Source organism: Pelophylax lessonae, assembly GCF_965119305.1.
Source record: "Pelophylax lessonae genome assembly, chromosome: 5".
NCBI classification, from domain to species: domain Eukaryota; kingdom Metazoa; phylum Chordata; class Amphibia; order Anura; family Ranidae; genus Pelophylax; species Pelophylax lessonae.
This window is the reverse complement of record NC_138772.1, coordinates 460,331,916-460,349,338: the sequence shown is the minus strand read 5'-3', so window position 1 is coordinate 460,349,338 and position 17,423 is coordinate 460,331,916. Positions and strand designations below refer to the sequence as shown.

The 17,423-nt window shown below is 42.0% G+C and overlaps 1 protein-coding gene across 2 annotated transcripts in view; it reads right to left on the bottom strand.

Annotated features, from left to right (window-relative positions):
- LOC309555713 (myelin P2 protein-like) overlaps positions 1–17,423 on the bottom strand; it is a 63,882-nt gene that overhangs the window by 19,425 nt on the left and 27,034 nt on the right. The window contains exon 4 of one of the 2 annotated variants that reach the window (XM_082257771.1): positions 14,555–14,735. The exons of the other annotated variant lie outside the window; for it this stretch is intronic. Within the exon in view, the coding sequence (XP_082113897.1) occupies positions 14,685–14,735 (51 nt within the window). The 3' untranslated portion in view covers positions 14,555–14,684. Of the gene's footprint in view, positions 1–14,554; positions 14,736–17,423 lie in introns of those variants that run through there. 2 annotated transcript variants of the gene reach the window in all.

Genomic DNA, 17,423 nt, shown 5'->3' with positions numbered 1-17,423 from the left:
CAGGATTTTTTATGTAGTGTTGGCAGTATGTTAGTATTGTGTTAATTATTATTTGGGTTAATGCTAGAGAAAGTGGTGTATTATTTGCATTTTGATATTTTGATTATATGTTTTTTTTAATCTGTGTTATTCATGCTATGTTGTATTTTAATTGTTTGGATGTTTATTAGGCCCCTTTCCAACAGTCCACTCCACTGATGGACGATGTTCTGCTCAGCGGGGGATCGATCTGCTGATCCCCGCTGAGCAGGCGGATGACAGCTCTGTCTGTGTGCAGAGATGGAGCTGTCAGATCGCAGCTGTCCTCTATGGGGGAATAGGATGAGAACAGACCGCCTGTCCGTTCTCATCTAATCCGATCCGCCAGATGGATGGAAAATAGGGTTTCCATCCGTCCGGATTTGACGGACAAGATCGGATCGGATGTCAGCGGACATGTCTGCGCTGACATCCGCTGCCCCTTAGGAATGCATGGAGCATCCGTTCAGATCCGCCTGAAAAACTGACAGGCGGATATGAACGGACCGTATGTGTGAAAGGGGCCTTAGAGTTTAGTTTTAATTCTGTTTTATTTGGTGATAATTGCTGTTAATGAAAATAAAGTTATGTCTTTGTGTCTTGTTTTGTTCATTATTGTGATCTTGTGTTTTTGTTTTTTGAGTGTGGCATGTGTTGCAATATTTTCCCTTTTGCATTAATAAAATATTTTGAATATGAATATAAGCTTTGTGAAAAACTTTAAGCTAGAAGATATTGGACATTTCCAAGCTAATCTAAAGATCAAATGTATATAAGAATAAAAAAAAGATATGAAAAAATAAATGTCAATTTACAGTTTTGCAAGTCTAAGCAGTTGCACTGAGAAAATACGAAATATAATAGGTAATTGTCTTACCAAGTGCCTTCAGATAGTCATCCAAGCCCTCAGAAGAAACTAGCTTCCAATGGCCCTGCAGTTCCTTAGCCATGGGGACAGTGTTTTTATGGGTATTGGTAATGCAGGAGTTACAGAGAACAGCAGATAATGAGAAAAGATTAAAGGAAGTTCTTCTTTTAAGAGATAGAGCAGGGCAGAACTCCAGTAACGTCACCCCAAATTATTTGTGACAAGGAATAAACCTCCCTTTTCTCTAGATCTTATCCAGCACTTGTGCTGCAATATATTAGAAGATTAAAACAAGCAATGACTTGTTGTCACCTACCTTTCTCAGCGTGGCTCCACACCCACACTTATCAATTACATTTTGACTTTCACTGAAGAAACCAGTTTTGTTACTAGTATGTACTAACCACAAAGCCCTGGTCTATCAATGGCTCATCCATTATTTATTAGATGAGTGATCTAAGAATTTAATTTTACATGAAAATTGTATTGAAGAAATATAGAAGTTGCCATTACCAACTGCTCCTTCTAAATATGATAGTTACCAGGCTCTGATCCAGTGATTTTGGGGCTTTTGAATCATTGGCTTTACTCTGTCTTCTAAAAAAGTGACATGGAAAGATATTCCATTGTGGTTTAATCCAGCTTGGCACATACAAAGGATGTTTTCCTGGCTTTTTTTAAGGTAAAAGTACATTCAACATCAATGGTCTTTCTTTCGGTATAGGTTGTAACTTTACACTGAGCTTTACTGGGGAACGTAGACAATGCCGGCAAAACATGAAAGAATACAGCAAAATAAAAATCCAAATCCAATAGTTTATTGCATTAATTAAAATACATAAAAAAATTACAACCCCCAATTAGAGGAAATATAGAAAATCTACCCAAGCTGGATTGGAAATCAACACCTCTATACAATCTACAAACCCAAATCCAAAAAAGTTGGGATACTGTACAAATTGTGAGTAAAAAAGGAATGGACTAATTTACAAATCTCATAAACTTATATTTTATTCACAATATAATATAGATAACATATCAAATTTTTTTGAAATGTCATGCCAAATATTGGCTCATTTTGGATTTCATGAGAGCTACACATTCCAAAAAAGTTGGGACAGGTAGCAATAAGAGGCCGCAAAAGTTAAATGTACATAAAAGGAACAGCTGGAGGACCAATTTGCAACTTATTAGGTCAATTGGCAACAGGATTGGGTAAAAAAAGAGCCTCTCAGAGTGGCAGTGTCTCTCAGAAGTCAGTATGGGCAGAGGATCACCAATTCCCCCAATGCTGCGGCGAAAAATAGTGGAGCAATATCAGAAAGGAGTTTTGAAAGAGTTTGGAGTTATCATCATCTACAGTATATAATATCATCCAAAGATTCAGAGAATCTAGAACAATCTCTGTGCGTAAGGGTCAAGGTCGGAAAACCATACAGGATGCCCGTGATCTTTGGGCCCTTAGACGGCACTGCATCACATACAGAAATGCTACTGTAATGGAAATCACAACATGGGCTCAGGAATACTTCCAGAAAACATTGTCGGTGAACACAATCCACCGTGCCACTCGCCGTTGCCATCTAAACCTCGATAGGCCAAAAATGAAGCCATATCTAAACAAGATCCAGAAGCACAGGCGTTTTCTCTGGGCCAAGGCTCATTTAAAATGGTCTGTGGCAAAGTGGAAAACTGTTCTGTGGTCAGACGAATCAAAATGTGAAGTTCTTTTTGGAAAACTGGGACGCCATGTCATCCGAACTAAAATGGACATAGACAACCCAAGTTGTTATCAGCACTCAGGTCAGAAGCCTGCATCTCTGGTGGTATGGGGTTGCATGAGTGCGTGTGGCATGGGCAGCTTACACATCTGAAAAAGGCACCATCAATGCTGAAAGGTATATCCAAGTTCTAGAACAACATGTGCTCCCATCCAGACGTCGTCTCTTTCAGGGAAGACCTTGCGTTTTTCAACAGGACAATGCCAGACCACATACTGCATCAATTACAACATCATGGCTGCGTAGAAGAAGGATCCGGGTACTGAAATGGCCAGCCTGCAGTCCAGATCTTTCATCCATAGAAAACATTTGGCACATCATATAGAGGAAGATGCAACAAAGAAGACCTAAGACAGTTGAGCAACTGGAAGCCTGTATTAGACAAGATTGGGACAAAATTCCTATTCCTAAACTTGAGCAACAGTCCCCAGATGTTTGTAGACTGTTATAAAAAGAAGAGGGGATGCCACACAGTGGTAAACATGGGCTTGTCCCAACTTTTTTGAGATGTGTTGATGCCATGAAATTTAAAATCAACTTATTTTTCCCTTAAAATGATACATTTTCTCAGTTTAAACATTTGATAGGTCATCTATGTTGTATTCTGAATAAAATATTGAAATTTGAAACTTCCACATAATCCACAATTTGTACAGTGTCCCAACTTGTTTGGAATTGGGTTTGTATTATATAGTAATGATGCATAAAGCATAATAAATTGCAGGTGTGCTTTTCCAAATCCAACCGTCAACGCGTTTCAAAGTAGACTGCTTCCGCAGGACAGTTGGGTATATCAATTCACTAAATACAGCAGAAAAGATTGTATATATTATTTAAAAATCATTTGTACCAGTCACATAAAATCACCCAATAGGGTGTGTTCATGCTTTCAGACAGGACATGGTGTTGCCATGGGGGTATTTACAGAGCCAGCTCCCTGCAGGACACCAGTATTGGTGGTAAATATGTGGCACATGAAAGAGACGGGTGAGAGGCAATGTTAGGACTCTATTATATTTGGACATTTCCCAGTGGCTTTCATTTATCCTACTATCCTATTTTTAGGTTAGATACTATGGGGATATCTGGCAGTACATGGTGATAACCCCTCATCTTTGTTTGATTGGCAGGTCATATCATTCTTTTAAGACATCATTACATTGTATGTTGATTCATGCAAAATTAGTTCTAGGGTAGATTATAAAATCTACCCTAAGCTCTCACTATAGGGGGTATTGACTAAAACTGCAGCGTGCAAATCTGGTGCAGCTCTGCATGGAAACCCATTAGCTTTCAGGTTTTATTGTCAAAGCTTAATTTAACAAGGTGAAGTTAGAAGCTGATTGGCTACCATGCACAGCTGCACCAGATTCTGAGTACCCCAGTTTTAATAAATACCCCCCTATATGTCATTATCTTGACAGGCGTGATATTTATGGATAGTATACTCTTAATGATATAACCTTTGATCAGCCACATTTATTGCTAAGTGACTTCATTAAGATCATGTTCCATCACTTCATTCCGTGGTCTATGTAAAATAATCCTTATCTATAAGTATAGGGACTACATTAGAGGCTTATCTGAAAAAAATAATTGTTGCTGTACATAAAGATGGCCTGGGCTATAAGAAGATTGCCAAGACCCTGAAACTGTGCTGCAGCACGGTGGCCAAGACCATACTGCGGTTTAACAGGGCAAGTTCCACTCAGAACAGGCCTCGTCATGGTCGACCAAGGAAATTGAGTGCACGTGGTCAGCCTGCCTTTCTCCCATTCCAGCGGGAGATCGCGAGTGGCCGGCGGACATCGCCCCCTGCAGGCTCCTGGGCGAGCGAAGTAGTACTACGTCGCTTTGCCCAGGAGGGGCTGACTGCCGCAGTAAATATACTGTGGGCGGTCGGCAAGCGGTTAACTGTATATAGTGAAGTTGAATTTAAATAACTGAGCAGACTAACTGTATAGATATTCAGTAAATAATATGTGTTGCACTAAATCAAACAAAGTGCATATGAAAAATATTAAAGATATTCAATCTCAAAATAATGGCTGAAGAAGTCGATAGCTTTGAGCGCAGATGTAACGTGTACAGGGGGGCGGAGCCGTGCTGCACATGTCATACCCTTCCATGGAAACATTGCTGTATTGCACTTGTATACTACAGCATTTTGTGAGTACCCTGATTTTCAATTAAACTTCTGCCTGATCAAGTTATACAGAGAGCACTAGATTTCTTTGCTTTGTTCCCCTTTTTTCATCTATGGCCCTGTGATATGGCTGGATGAGCTGTGCTGATCCCGGACCCTCTTGCTCATATCTTGTTGCTGATAACTGATTACCCCTGTTAGGGGACTGCTTTGTCTGACCCTGGGTGGCACCTGGGTCAGACATTAAGGTGAGAGGCTTGCACTTCTGGTTGTGGATTTTCTCACAGTCACTGAGAAGTTTTGGTCACCTTTGTGTTGGAGGAGTCCTTTATCTAGAGATCACAGCACTTTATATACACGTGTTATTTCCGAAAGGACTTATTCAATATTCATGTCACGTATTTAATCACATGGACTTCTGTTGCAATATTTTGAGATTGAATATCTTTAATATTTTTCATATGCACTTTGTTTGATTTAGCGCAACACATATTATTTGCTGAATCATTTATTTGTGTAGTGGGATCACATTTTAGTGTTTGCAGCTGATCACATATTTTTAGGTTTTCATCACTGCGCTGATAGTTTTTCACATTTTTGAACTGTATAGATATAGCTGTGTCTAAATAGAACGCTTTTCAACCTTATATATATTAAACTGACAGAGTGCACTCTATCACTTATAGGGGGCCCCCTTTATCTATGAATCACTAGAGTCTCTTCCTAGCAAGGCCTTGCAACTCTTTGCCAGCAGCTGGAGCTCTAATCATTCACATGAATGATATTTGTAATCCACAGGGAAAGGGGTAATTGTAAATCCAAGTTCTGCTTGGGGTAAATTCAGTGTGTGTATTACTTTATTATACTTGCGGTTCTCCAGTTCACCAGGCACTGCAGAACTTCAGGAGTGTCCTATGGTTACCGCTTCAATACCTCAGGTCTCTCTTTCTATAAGCACTGCATCACAGACTCCGCTCTCCCTCCGCGCTCAGGGTAGCTAGGCCTTTCTCTACCAGCACTCTACCTGCAGCAGTCAACCAGGTCTCCGCACAGGACCTGTCACCTCTCCTCAACCTCCGGAGTTCTTTCGACACGTTCTCCTCGCTTTGGCCTCAGGCTCCAGTCTCCCCGGTCTCAGTAGCGGCACCACTCTCTTCTCGGACCTTGCACTCCCCACGAGGTCCCGAAGCTAGAGAGCGTACACCCAGCTCCGCCCCATATTTATTCTCTTCCCCACAATCCTCTGCGGAGCCCTCGGCTCCCTGGGAGTATAGTCCAAACACACCCACTTTACACAGTCTTCTTCCTTTTTCGGACTACATCTCCCACAATCCAACACGCTGCTCTCTCAGGAGAATCCATAATAAGCACCGAACTTAAAGGAATAGTGTTTCAGCCTCAAGTATACTGTACACGGTTTCTTCACTTGGCTACACAGTTAATGAGGTGCTGTATACATTTCCAATTAAATTTGCAGCCCTCAAAGATTCCAGGCTAAGTAAGAGTTAAGCCGGTTTTGTGAGTCAATAGAGTGCTTAGAGTCAGAGTAACTGGATATTTTGGTTCTGAAAAGATGGGAACTGGAGCTCATGAGTTTGTGATAGCAGTTGCCTTGCCCAGGAAGAATATCACTTCATGAATCAGTAGAGTTTGCATCCAGAAGCATGGAGTCCAGTATATGGTCGATAAATATTTAGACAGAATAAAGGTGGATAAAGTACCTAGACCAGATGCCATCCACCCACTGATCCTAAAAGAATTGAGCTCTACCATGTCAAAGTCATTGATTAAAATTTTTAGGGACTCGTTAACGACTGGAATGGTACTACTGGATTAGTATAGGGCAAATGTGGTGCCTATATTTGAAAAGGGATCAAAGTCTTTACCAAATAACTATAGACCTGTTAGTTCAACTTCTATAGTCAGGAAGATACTCTAGAGTTTAATAAAAGACCACATAGATGAGTTCTTGCTGGAATTTTTTTTATTTTAAGCAACAGACAACATGGATTCTTGAAAGACAGATGTTGCCAAACAAACCTGATTTCTTTTTATGAGGAGGTAAGTAAAACCTTGGTCAGATGGGTGGCTGTGGACATAGTATACTTGGATTTTGCAAAAGCACTTGACACAGTTCCCCACACACAGCTAATGTGTAAGGTAAAGTCTACAGGCTTGGAAAGGTCAGTTTGTAAATGGATAGAAAACTGGCTTAAAAACTGAATTTAGAGAGTAGTGGTTAATTATTTTTACTCTGAATGGTCTAAGGTTATCAGTGGTGTACCCCAAGGTTCACTGTTGGGTCCCTTACTTTTTATTATCTTTATAAATGATATAGAATCTGGGACCATCTACCATTTCAGTCTTTGCAGATGACACCAAGCTATGCAGTGGAATAACAGCCTTACATGTCTCCATTTTACAAGCTGACCTCAATGAACTGTTTATTTGGGCAACTATGTGGCAAATGAGGTTTAATGTTGATAAATTTAAAGTTATGCACTTGAGGGCTAAGAATATGCATGCATCATACATACTAGGAGGAGAACAGCAGGGGGAGTCAGTGGTGGAGAAGGATCTTGGGGTTTTGGTAGATTATAAGCTTTTTAATAGCATACAATGCCAAGCTGCAGTTTCCAAAGTGAGCAAAGACCTTTCTTGCAATAACAGAGGCATGGACTCCAGAGAGAGAGATATAATTTTGCCCCTGTACGAATCATTAGTAAGAACTCATCTGGAATATGCAGTTCAGTTTTGGGCACCAGTTCTCAAAAAGAATATCGGGGAACTGGAGAAAGTGCAGAGAAGGGCAACCAAACTAATAAGAGACATGGAGGAGCTCAGCTATGAGGAAAGATTCGAGGAACTGAATGTATTCTCTCTTGAGAAGAGGAGACTAAGGGGGGATATGACCAATATGTACAAATACATAAGTGGTCCATATAGTAAACTTGGTGTTGAGTTATTAACTTTAAGGTAATCACATAGGAGAAGGGGGAACTCTTTACATGTAGAGGAAAAGAGATTTCATCTCCAAATACAGAAAGGTTTCTTTACAGTAAGAGCTGTGAAAATGTGGAATAGACTTCCTCCAGAGGTGGTTCTGGCCAGCTCAGTAGATTGCTTTAAAAAAGGAATGGATTATTTCCTAAATGTACATAATATAACTGGGTACCAGGCCCGGATTGGCCAATCGGGAGCACCGGGAGAATTCCCGGTGGGCTGGATTGGTCGAGGGCCTTTGTCATTCCTTGGTGAAGAGGAAGTCACTTATTAAACTCACTTCCAGGACATGCTGCGTTCCATGCCTCGTCCTACTACAAAAACACGCCCCCGGGCCGCTCAGCGCTGCCGATAATTGGCTTGCAGGGATACACTTCTTGTAGGAGGCGTGGAAGAAGAGATGGCACCCTATCACAGCATGGATCAGAGAGCGATCATGGAGCCCTCAGCCCTGTGGAGATAATAGCAGGGACAGGAGCTCTGGCCACTCCTCCCTCTGGGGAATTCAGCTGAGGGGCGGGGCTACACATCACTGCCTCGGGTGAGGGAGATGGAGGCTTAGAGTGCAGAGCTGAGCAGAGTCACCTTGGAGCTAACTAACCTGACCTGCCTTGTGTGTAGCAGCAGGTCAGTGTGTAATAATGACAGAAGTTTAAGGTGTTCTGTGTGTCCAATCACCAGCAGGAGTGTTCCTTCCTTCTTCCCCAGTGCCATTCCCCAGTATAGTGAGTGCCACTATATCAGTGTACAGTGTTAGGAAAAGCCCTTAGTGTACAGATATCAGTGTTATTTATAGGGAATAGCACCTAATGAGTTATTCCCTATATATATATCTCTGATATCTGTACACTAAGGGCTTTTCCCTAACACTGACATCTGTACACTTCAGCTGGAAGAATGTCTGTTAGTGCTGGTTCACACATATGCGATGCGGGAACCCTGCAAATTCACTGCAGGTTCCCGCATCGCATTCAAATCGCAGGCAGTTCACACTGCGATATGCAAATCGCTGGGAGCTGTCAATACGAAGTTACCAACACCCCCAGATCAGTTTGCATATCGCAGTGTGAACTGTCAGTTCAGACATGAATCGGATCGCATAGGTGTGAACACCCATGCAATCCAATTCTGCTGTGCACCCAAAAAAGGGTCCTGTGCGACATGTGTCCAAATGCGACGCAAATTTAGCCATACAGTCAGTATGGCTGAATTTGCATTGCACAGACATCACGTGATTTTCAGCGCAGTGCGCTGCGAATCACATGCAATGTCTGTCATCGCACTAATGTGAACCGGGACTAACATTGGTGGTAAAGTAGCGGTGTTGAAAATAATCATATAATCAATACATTGCGATTCAGCCTTAAACGATTCTCCATCAATGCAGGCAACAGCTGAATCACAATTGCATCAATGACGTCATTCTGGGGCGCCCCTGTCAGAGTGCTCCCCTCCTTCCTCCTCTTCTTGTGTATGTCACACAGAGCAGCGATCTCCTGCTGTGTCACGGAACCTGGATCTGAATTGTTCTGCAGCGATGTAACAAAGTCCCGCCTCCTAGACCAGCTCCTATGATAGACGGCACACTGATCCAATGCTAGGAGATTGAATCAGTGTGACCTGTATCATAGGAGCCAGTCTAGGAGGTGGGACTTTGTTGACAGCAGCCGCCAGGCAATTTAAATTCACAGCGAGAGATCTCTGCTCTGTGTGATCCAGGCACTGGTGAGGTTGCATTAGATAGGCACTGATAACCTGCATTGGATGAGCACTGATAAGGCTGCAATTGATGGGTAATGATAAGCCGCATTTGATGGGCACTAATAAGGCTGCATTTGTTGGCACTTCTGAGGTTGCATTAATGAGCACTAACAGACTGCATTTGATGGGCACTGGTCAGGCTGCATTTGATGGGTATTGGTGAGGCTGCATTTGATGGCACTGATAAGCTGCATTTGACAGGCACTAATAAGGCTGCATTTGATGGCACTGGTGAGGTTGCATTGATGGGCACTGGTGAGGTTGCATTTGATGGGCCACTAATAAGGCACTGGTGAGGCTGCATTTGATGGGCCACTAATAAGGCACTGGTGAGGCTGCATTTGATGGGCCACTAATAAGGCACTGGGGAGGCTGCATTTGATGGGCACTGATAAACTGCATTTGATGGGCACTGATAAACTGCATTTGATGCCACTGATTAGCTGCATTTGATGGGGACTAATAAGGCTGCATTTGTTGGCACTGGTGAGGTTGCATTGATGAGCACTAATAAGCTGCATTTGATGGGCACTGGTGAGGCTGCATTTGATGGGCCACTAATAAGGCACTGGGGAGGCTGCATTTGATGGGCACTAATAAACTGCATTTGATGGGCACTGATCAACTGCATTTGATGCCAATGATTAGCTGCATTTGATGGGGACTAATAAGGCTGCATTTGTTGGCACTGGTGAGGTTGCATTGATGAGCACTAATAAGCTGCATTTGATGGGCACTGGTGAGGCTGCATTTGATAGGCACTATTGATGCTGCATTGATTGGCACTAATAAGCTGCATTTTGTGGGCACTGGTGAGGCTGCATTTGATGGGCACTGAGTGGGCTGCATTTGATGGGTACTGATGAGGCTGCGTTTGATAGGCACTGATAAGCTGCATTTTATGGGCACTGATAAGCTGCATTTGATGGGCACTGGTGAGGCTGCATTTGATGGGCACTGGTGAGGCTGCATTTCATGGGCACCGATAAGGCTGCATTTGATGGGCACTGATGAGGCTGCATTTGATGGGTACTGGTAAGGCTGCATTTGATGGGTACTGGTAAGGCTGCATTTGATGGGCATTGGTGAGGCTGCATTTGATGGGCACTGATGAGGCTGCATTTGATGGGTACTGGTAAGGCTGCATTTGATGGGTACTGGTAAGGCTGCATTTGATGGGCATTGGTGAGGCTGCATTTGATGGGCATTGATAAGCTGCTTGAGTGTGGGCTGGGACACATGGACGGGGACATAGGGATCCCCATGATCCCCTACTGCCCGGGGGCCCCATGAGTTGTCAGTCCGCCCCTGAGCCAAACTGCATGTTTTAGTTAACATGAAAGGATTAGTTCATCTTTTCCAAAAACTGCCAATACAGATAAAGGGGGGGGGGGGGTAGTAGATAAAATGAAATTGTAAAGCTCTGACTAAAGATGAATAAAGCCCTTGTTATAGGTAAAGGCCATTTATATACCTCCTGAAACCTGACTAAAAAACTCCCAGAGATGGTATCCCATCCCGCCTTGTTGGTAAGACACGCCCAGCTGTTACTGTTCACTTCCACCATCACATGAGTGACCTTTTAGCTCACACCTACTGCACTAGGGGAGAAAAAGCGCGGAGACAAGGCTCACCATTATGATGGTGGAGGTGAACAGCTGGGAGTGTTGTAGCAAAGTCTTAGCAACAAGGTAGGATGGGATGATACCATGTGTGGGAGTTTTTCAGTCAGGTGAACTAAAGTGGGCTGGTCTAAGGCATGAAACTCCAGGGCTGAAAATGAGTCCCACTCCGGCCCTGCTGGGTACTAACATTTTTAGGGAAAGTTGATCCTGGGAATATCCAATTGCCTCTCGGGGGATAAGGAAGGATTTTTTTTCCCTTGCTGTAGCAAATTTGATCATGCTTTGCTGGGGTTTTCCGCCTTCCTCTGAATCCACTGTGGGTATAGGATTGTGTATATGGGATTGTATAATTTTTAATTTTTTTTCTTTTGGTTGAACTGGATGGTCTTTTTTCAACCTGACTAACTATGTATTTGTCTCATACTTCCAGTCATCTGTTCCTATGCTCTATCCATATGCAAAATGTGGTTGGTTGAATATCTACTCACAGAGCTGACTGCTGGCATGGTTCTAAATATATTTTCTGTTGAATTGTTGCATCTTCCAAATATCAGTCTGAGTCTGATCTCATGTTTTGGAGTTACACCGATTTGAACGATTCCATATGCACAAATAGGGTGCAATGTGTCATGCGATTTTGAACTGTCAAATTCACATGACAAATTGCATTGGTGTGAACAGGGGCTAAAAAAAGGTGTTGCCTGTTTGTTTTGGGGAGCTCATTAGGGGTCTGTCAAGAGTTCGACATAGTTAGTATCTCGGACAAACAGATGTTCTGTTTGTTTTAGGCTATGAACTTTCTGTACAAAGCCCTCACTGAAATTGTGTTTTTTCGAATAAAAGTGCAGGAGAAACATTCTTAGACTGTTTCTGGGTGCCCCTGTCTCATGCATGGTTTACCGCTGCCAGTTCTAGAAGAGCCTATCCCCCCTACAATACATTTATCATAAATGTATAGTATAGAATTTAGTGGGGTTTGTTGCGCTTGCATACTTATACGGGACTATGATACTGTAAGGGCTCGTTCACACCAGTAAGCTGTGCTTATCGCACAGCCGCTGGTGCACACTGGAGGACTCAGTACACATGCTCCGTTTACTTTTTTGTAAAAAAAAAATACACACATTTTATTGAAATTGTTACCAAAAATCTATGAGAGTTAATTTATCTCAGACAATATTTGGGTTAATAATGAGAGTTCTATGACTGTGTGAAAACTTCAACACAACAATTATTTATTCGTATAAGGTTTGCACAGCCTACGTAATTTACAACAATAATAACTATTGTACATACTACACAATGTATAATTTCCCTAGTTTAACTGAACAAATACAATGCATAGAGTATATACTCATATACACACACTATGACCGACACACAAATAAAATATACAATGTAAACTTACTCCTTAATCCATAATTACCTCTAGTGATGGCTCTAGCTCTCCCATGCCAAAACAGGAAGTCACCCTGTCTCACCGAACCTAATATAGACCCATATCCCATAGCCTTGTATAGGGCCATTCTCATTGGTTCAGCTATCTTGCTTGTCACTTCCTGTGGGCCTATCTCTTCCCAGATTGGACCATTTCCCCCTCCCATAGTTACGCCTCTTTCTAACCACCCCTCTATGTTGGTGGGGGCCATTATTCATAACTGCGGAGTGGCTCTGAAATTGCTACTTAAGATATGCAATCTTTATTCTAGAGACATGTGGTCTACCCCTCCCCAGATGGCTTATCCTCATTGCATATCTTAATGAGAGTCTTTTGATATGGAGGGATACCACTCAGGGCGGGGATGTCAGTCTATTCATCCTCGTCTATTGGCATCAGGATGTCTAACACCCAGAGATGAGATTGCAGGGTGCCACCATAAGGTTCATTCACTGGCTCCCTCCCGGCTATACGAAAAATCAAATTCACACAGACTAGATAACAAGGTATTCACTTTATGTGTTTACACGTCAATAGCCAGCTGGCCTTTCAAAGGAATGTGTTACCCTGGCTTCCTAAAACCAGTCCGTCTGGCTTACGCAAATCTATCTCCCCTAGATTCCCAAGTATGAGTTTGTAATCAAGAATGGGTACATTTACTTTTATTAATATATATTTACAATTACTGATGGAGTTTTATACATAAACCCCTCATCCTCACAACACGGTAAGAGATTACGCCTAAACCCCATATGGCAACAAAATGTTACCTTTCTATTCACTGCAGCTGTGTTGTGATGCGGTGGTTTGTATCGTTACAGGCTGCTCTGAGAAAATGTATGCATGCAGTGTTTATTTTCAATGCACACCACAGCAACATTGGATTACAAACTGACAGCATTGGAAACAAGGCATTTTTCCGTGTCTGTGGTGTGGGGGGAAAGCGACTGGCATAACCCAACTACATCTGGTGTGAGGAAGCTTTAACATAAAGCATCCTTCTGCCTCTCCAGTCTCAAAATATGCAAACCTTAATTGCATGACATTTGCTAAAGCACTGTGCATTCTAAAAACTGTCCTTATAGGTTTCCATACCATGTGATCCCAGTCAGTCATTTGTCATAAAGAAGAAAAAATGGCTCAACTTATGCGCTACTCAGTGTATGATTAACAATGTGAATATGATTCATAAAGATATAATAAACCAAAATGTGTACAGTGATCAACTAAAAAAAGCTGCCAACTCCAGTAGTGTCACCACATACCCTTGAGAAAGTCACGTGTCAGTGAGGCAACGCGTTGGGAGGAACCGGGTGACGTCACTTCCGGTCACAGCCGAGACTGAAAGTTCAGATTCCACAGCGTTCTACCTGTGTGTGACCCCACGGTCCCTGCTGCTATACATATAGCAGGTATTTTACCTGTAAATCTACCTTTGTTTTTTAATAAATTTGCTGATAATATTACACCATAAGAATAATTATTCTTATTACATGTGTGAGCCGATTGATTGCCACCAACTACTGAATGACATACACTATACGGCGATCAAGTCTGCAGCTGATGCGTCATACCTTATAAATAAAGGTGAGCAGCCATTGCACATGGTGTTGGAGTATATCTCTTTTCTTGGATTGGGCACTAGACTTTATAATTGCCCATATTTTACCCTGTTTATTTAGAAACACTTTTTTGGCATTTCATCTAGAACTTTAATTATCGTGTTTATTCACGTTTTTTGCACTGGATATTTTGCAACACCATTAATTGTGAACACTTTGTTTGACATTTCATCCTATGTTTGTACTATTTTATTTCACTTTAGTACATTTACCAATGCTATTGTTGTGTTTGGAAGACCACAAATAAAATAAACAAGTGGTGCCAAAAAATAGAAAAGGAATATGTAGAGGATTTACGCAAACTGGTTTTATTTGCATAGATATTACAAAAGGTGTTTAGTAGCATGTATCACGTATGAGGCTGCTCATTGAGCTAAACGTATATATTACACAGCACATTAATGTGTATAAAGACTGAAGCTTCATTTTCTGTCATAGACCCGACAGCACTTCGTATCACCAAATATGCATATCTATATAAAAAAAAAAAAAAATGAAAATAAATAAATACATACATAAATATTAGTGCAACATGCAATATGAGAAAATGAGTTAGAGTTATAGTGTATCTGTGCTTTGCCCAGTTCAAAATGAAAACCAGTACTTTCAGGTATGGACGGTGAGCATGTGATTCCCTCCTTTTGTATGACAGAAATGGTGCTTGGTGATTGGCAATCAGGGACCCAGGGCTATCACTTGTGGGAATGGTATACTGAAGGCTGCCACGCTACCTAACCTAAAAGCTTTTTTTCTTCTGCAAGAACGCAAATAGATCTCTTCAAGAACGTAATTTTCACACATGGTTATATATACATTTTTGGCAAAGGAGGTAGCATCGGAGTACTAAAGTTTTCGTTATCATTATGGGGGGAGGACAGAGTCCTGTTGGCTCCAGGGAAGTGTAAGGAAAGTATTTGTAGCTGTCATGGACATAGCCCATGGTAACCATAATACTGGAGACAGGATAGGATGCTAGTATTTACAACTAAAAATAATCCAAGACTAGTAGGGCCACAGATACTTAGGTCTGCACTGAAAGTGGACTGGAAACAGTGCTAACATAAATTAGACAAGAAAGTGAATGTGAACCCTGCCTATCCTAAAGCTTTTTAATAACAATAATAATCTAAGGCAACCATTCACACAAAAACAAAGGGAAAAAATGTAAATACCTTTTATTGCATACATTTACAAGCAATCACATGACCACTATGCAGGCCCTAATTCCTGGGCTCCAAAGGTGAGGGAGGAGATTCCTAGTGACAACTGGCCCTCAACTGTGCAGGGCTGGGAGGGGGGGACATGTCTACAGAGATCCAACCAGTCCTGTAGCTCTCAAATAGAAGCAGGAGCTGGGCAGGCGGTATGTCTGATCTCAGCCATCCTGTACAGAAGGTGGCACTGGGCAGGGGGTGGTTGTGTCAGCAGCAGTCTGACCACAAGAGATCAGGCACACGGATCAAACCGCCCCTTGTTGTCAGTAGTTCAGCTCACTTTCTGTGTGTCTATGATAATGATATGCAGATATTTGGGAAGGCGGAAACAGTGCTGGGACAAGGTCATCCAGCGCCCAGGGTAAGGATGCCGAACTGCGCCCCCCTTCCCTTAGGGTTAGGGTCAAGGCACCCCCCCCCATCCCTGCAATAATCCATTGCGCCAAGGGCAACCGTCGCTCCTGGTCACCCCTTGTCCCAGAAGTGCAAGTGAAATGGACAAATGGACAATGGAGTTTATTTACTTAAGGCAAATAGACTGTGAACTTTGCAAAGGGCACTTGCACTTTGCAAGTGCAGTTGCTCCAGAGCTTAGTAAATGAGGTAAAGGTTCACTTTGCAAATAGTACCCAATCACATGCAAGGGAAAAAGAAAATGAATTCTGCTTGCACATGATTGTATGATGGAAGTCAACATAGCTTTTGCTTATTTACCAAGCTGTGGAGCAACTGCTCTTGCAGAGTGCTAAACTACCTTTAGTAAATCAACCCCAATGTGTAAGAGACAGTTCAGCACTCTCTGACCGTTTTCTCCACATTTTTTATAGAATGCTGGATGTCAGCAAAACAGTGAAGAACGTTTATTTAACCACTTCTGGACAGGAAGGTTTAACCCCCTTAATGAACAGAAAATTGTTTGTGATACAGCACTGCGTTATTTTAACTGACAATTGCGCGGTCGTGTGATGCTGTAACCAAATACAATTGATGTCCTGTTTTCCCACAAATAGAGCTTTCTTTTGGTGGTATTTGAAAAAATCAGCGATTTTTATTTTTTAATTAATTTTTTTTATTTTAATTTATATTTTTGGTTAAAAAAAATCCCAATAAGCGTATATTGATTGGTTTGTGCAAAATTGATCGCGTCTACAAACTAGGGGAATGATTTATGTAATTTTTATTTATTTTTTTTACTAGTAATGGCGGCTATCAGCAATTTTTAGCGGGACTGTGACATTGCGGCGGACAGATCGGACACCTAACTGACATTTCTGACACTTGTGGGGACCTGTGACATTACTACAGTAATCAGTGCAAAAAATATGCACTGTTACTGTTACTGTACTAATGACAATGGCAGGGAAGGGGTTAACACCAGGGGCTATCAAAAGGTTAAAGGTGTCCCTCGGGGGTGCTTTCTAACTGTGTGGGGGATGGTCTTTCTGGATGAACACAGAGACCTATATTCCTAAATAAGAGGAACACAGGATCCCTGTGTTCATAACTGACAGAACAGCGGTCTACAGTATTTTCAACAGCAGACCGCCGTTCTCTCTCCACAGGGAGCAATCGTGGGTGCCCGGTAGCTATCGCAGCCGCCGGACGCCCTGATATGCTCTCCCTGTGGCCAATCGGTGTGTGCCCCCACTAGCAGTCCCGCAAAGTGACGTATATGTACATCATTTAGCTGGACAGAGCCAACCTGCCGCAGTAAATCTACGGCGGCTAGTTGGCAAGTGGTTAAAGTAAATGTGTAATCATTGTGAATCAAACCCTGAAAATAACTGAAATATACATGAATATACACATGGATGAGGTACAAATGTGTTATTTCTATGCATTAAAACACCAGACAAAAATCACAAATGATCAGAATTTTGTATCTTTGTGAAATTCTCTGTAATTTTGTACACATTATTACTAAATCATATTTCCCAGGTTTGGACT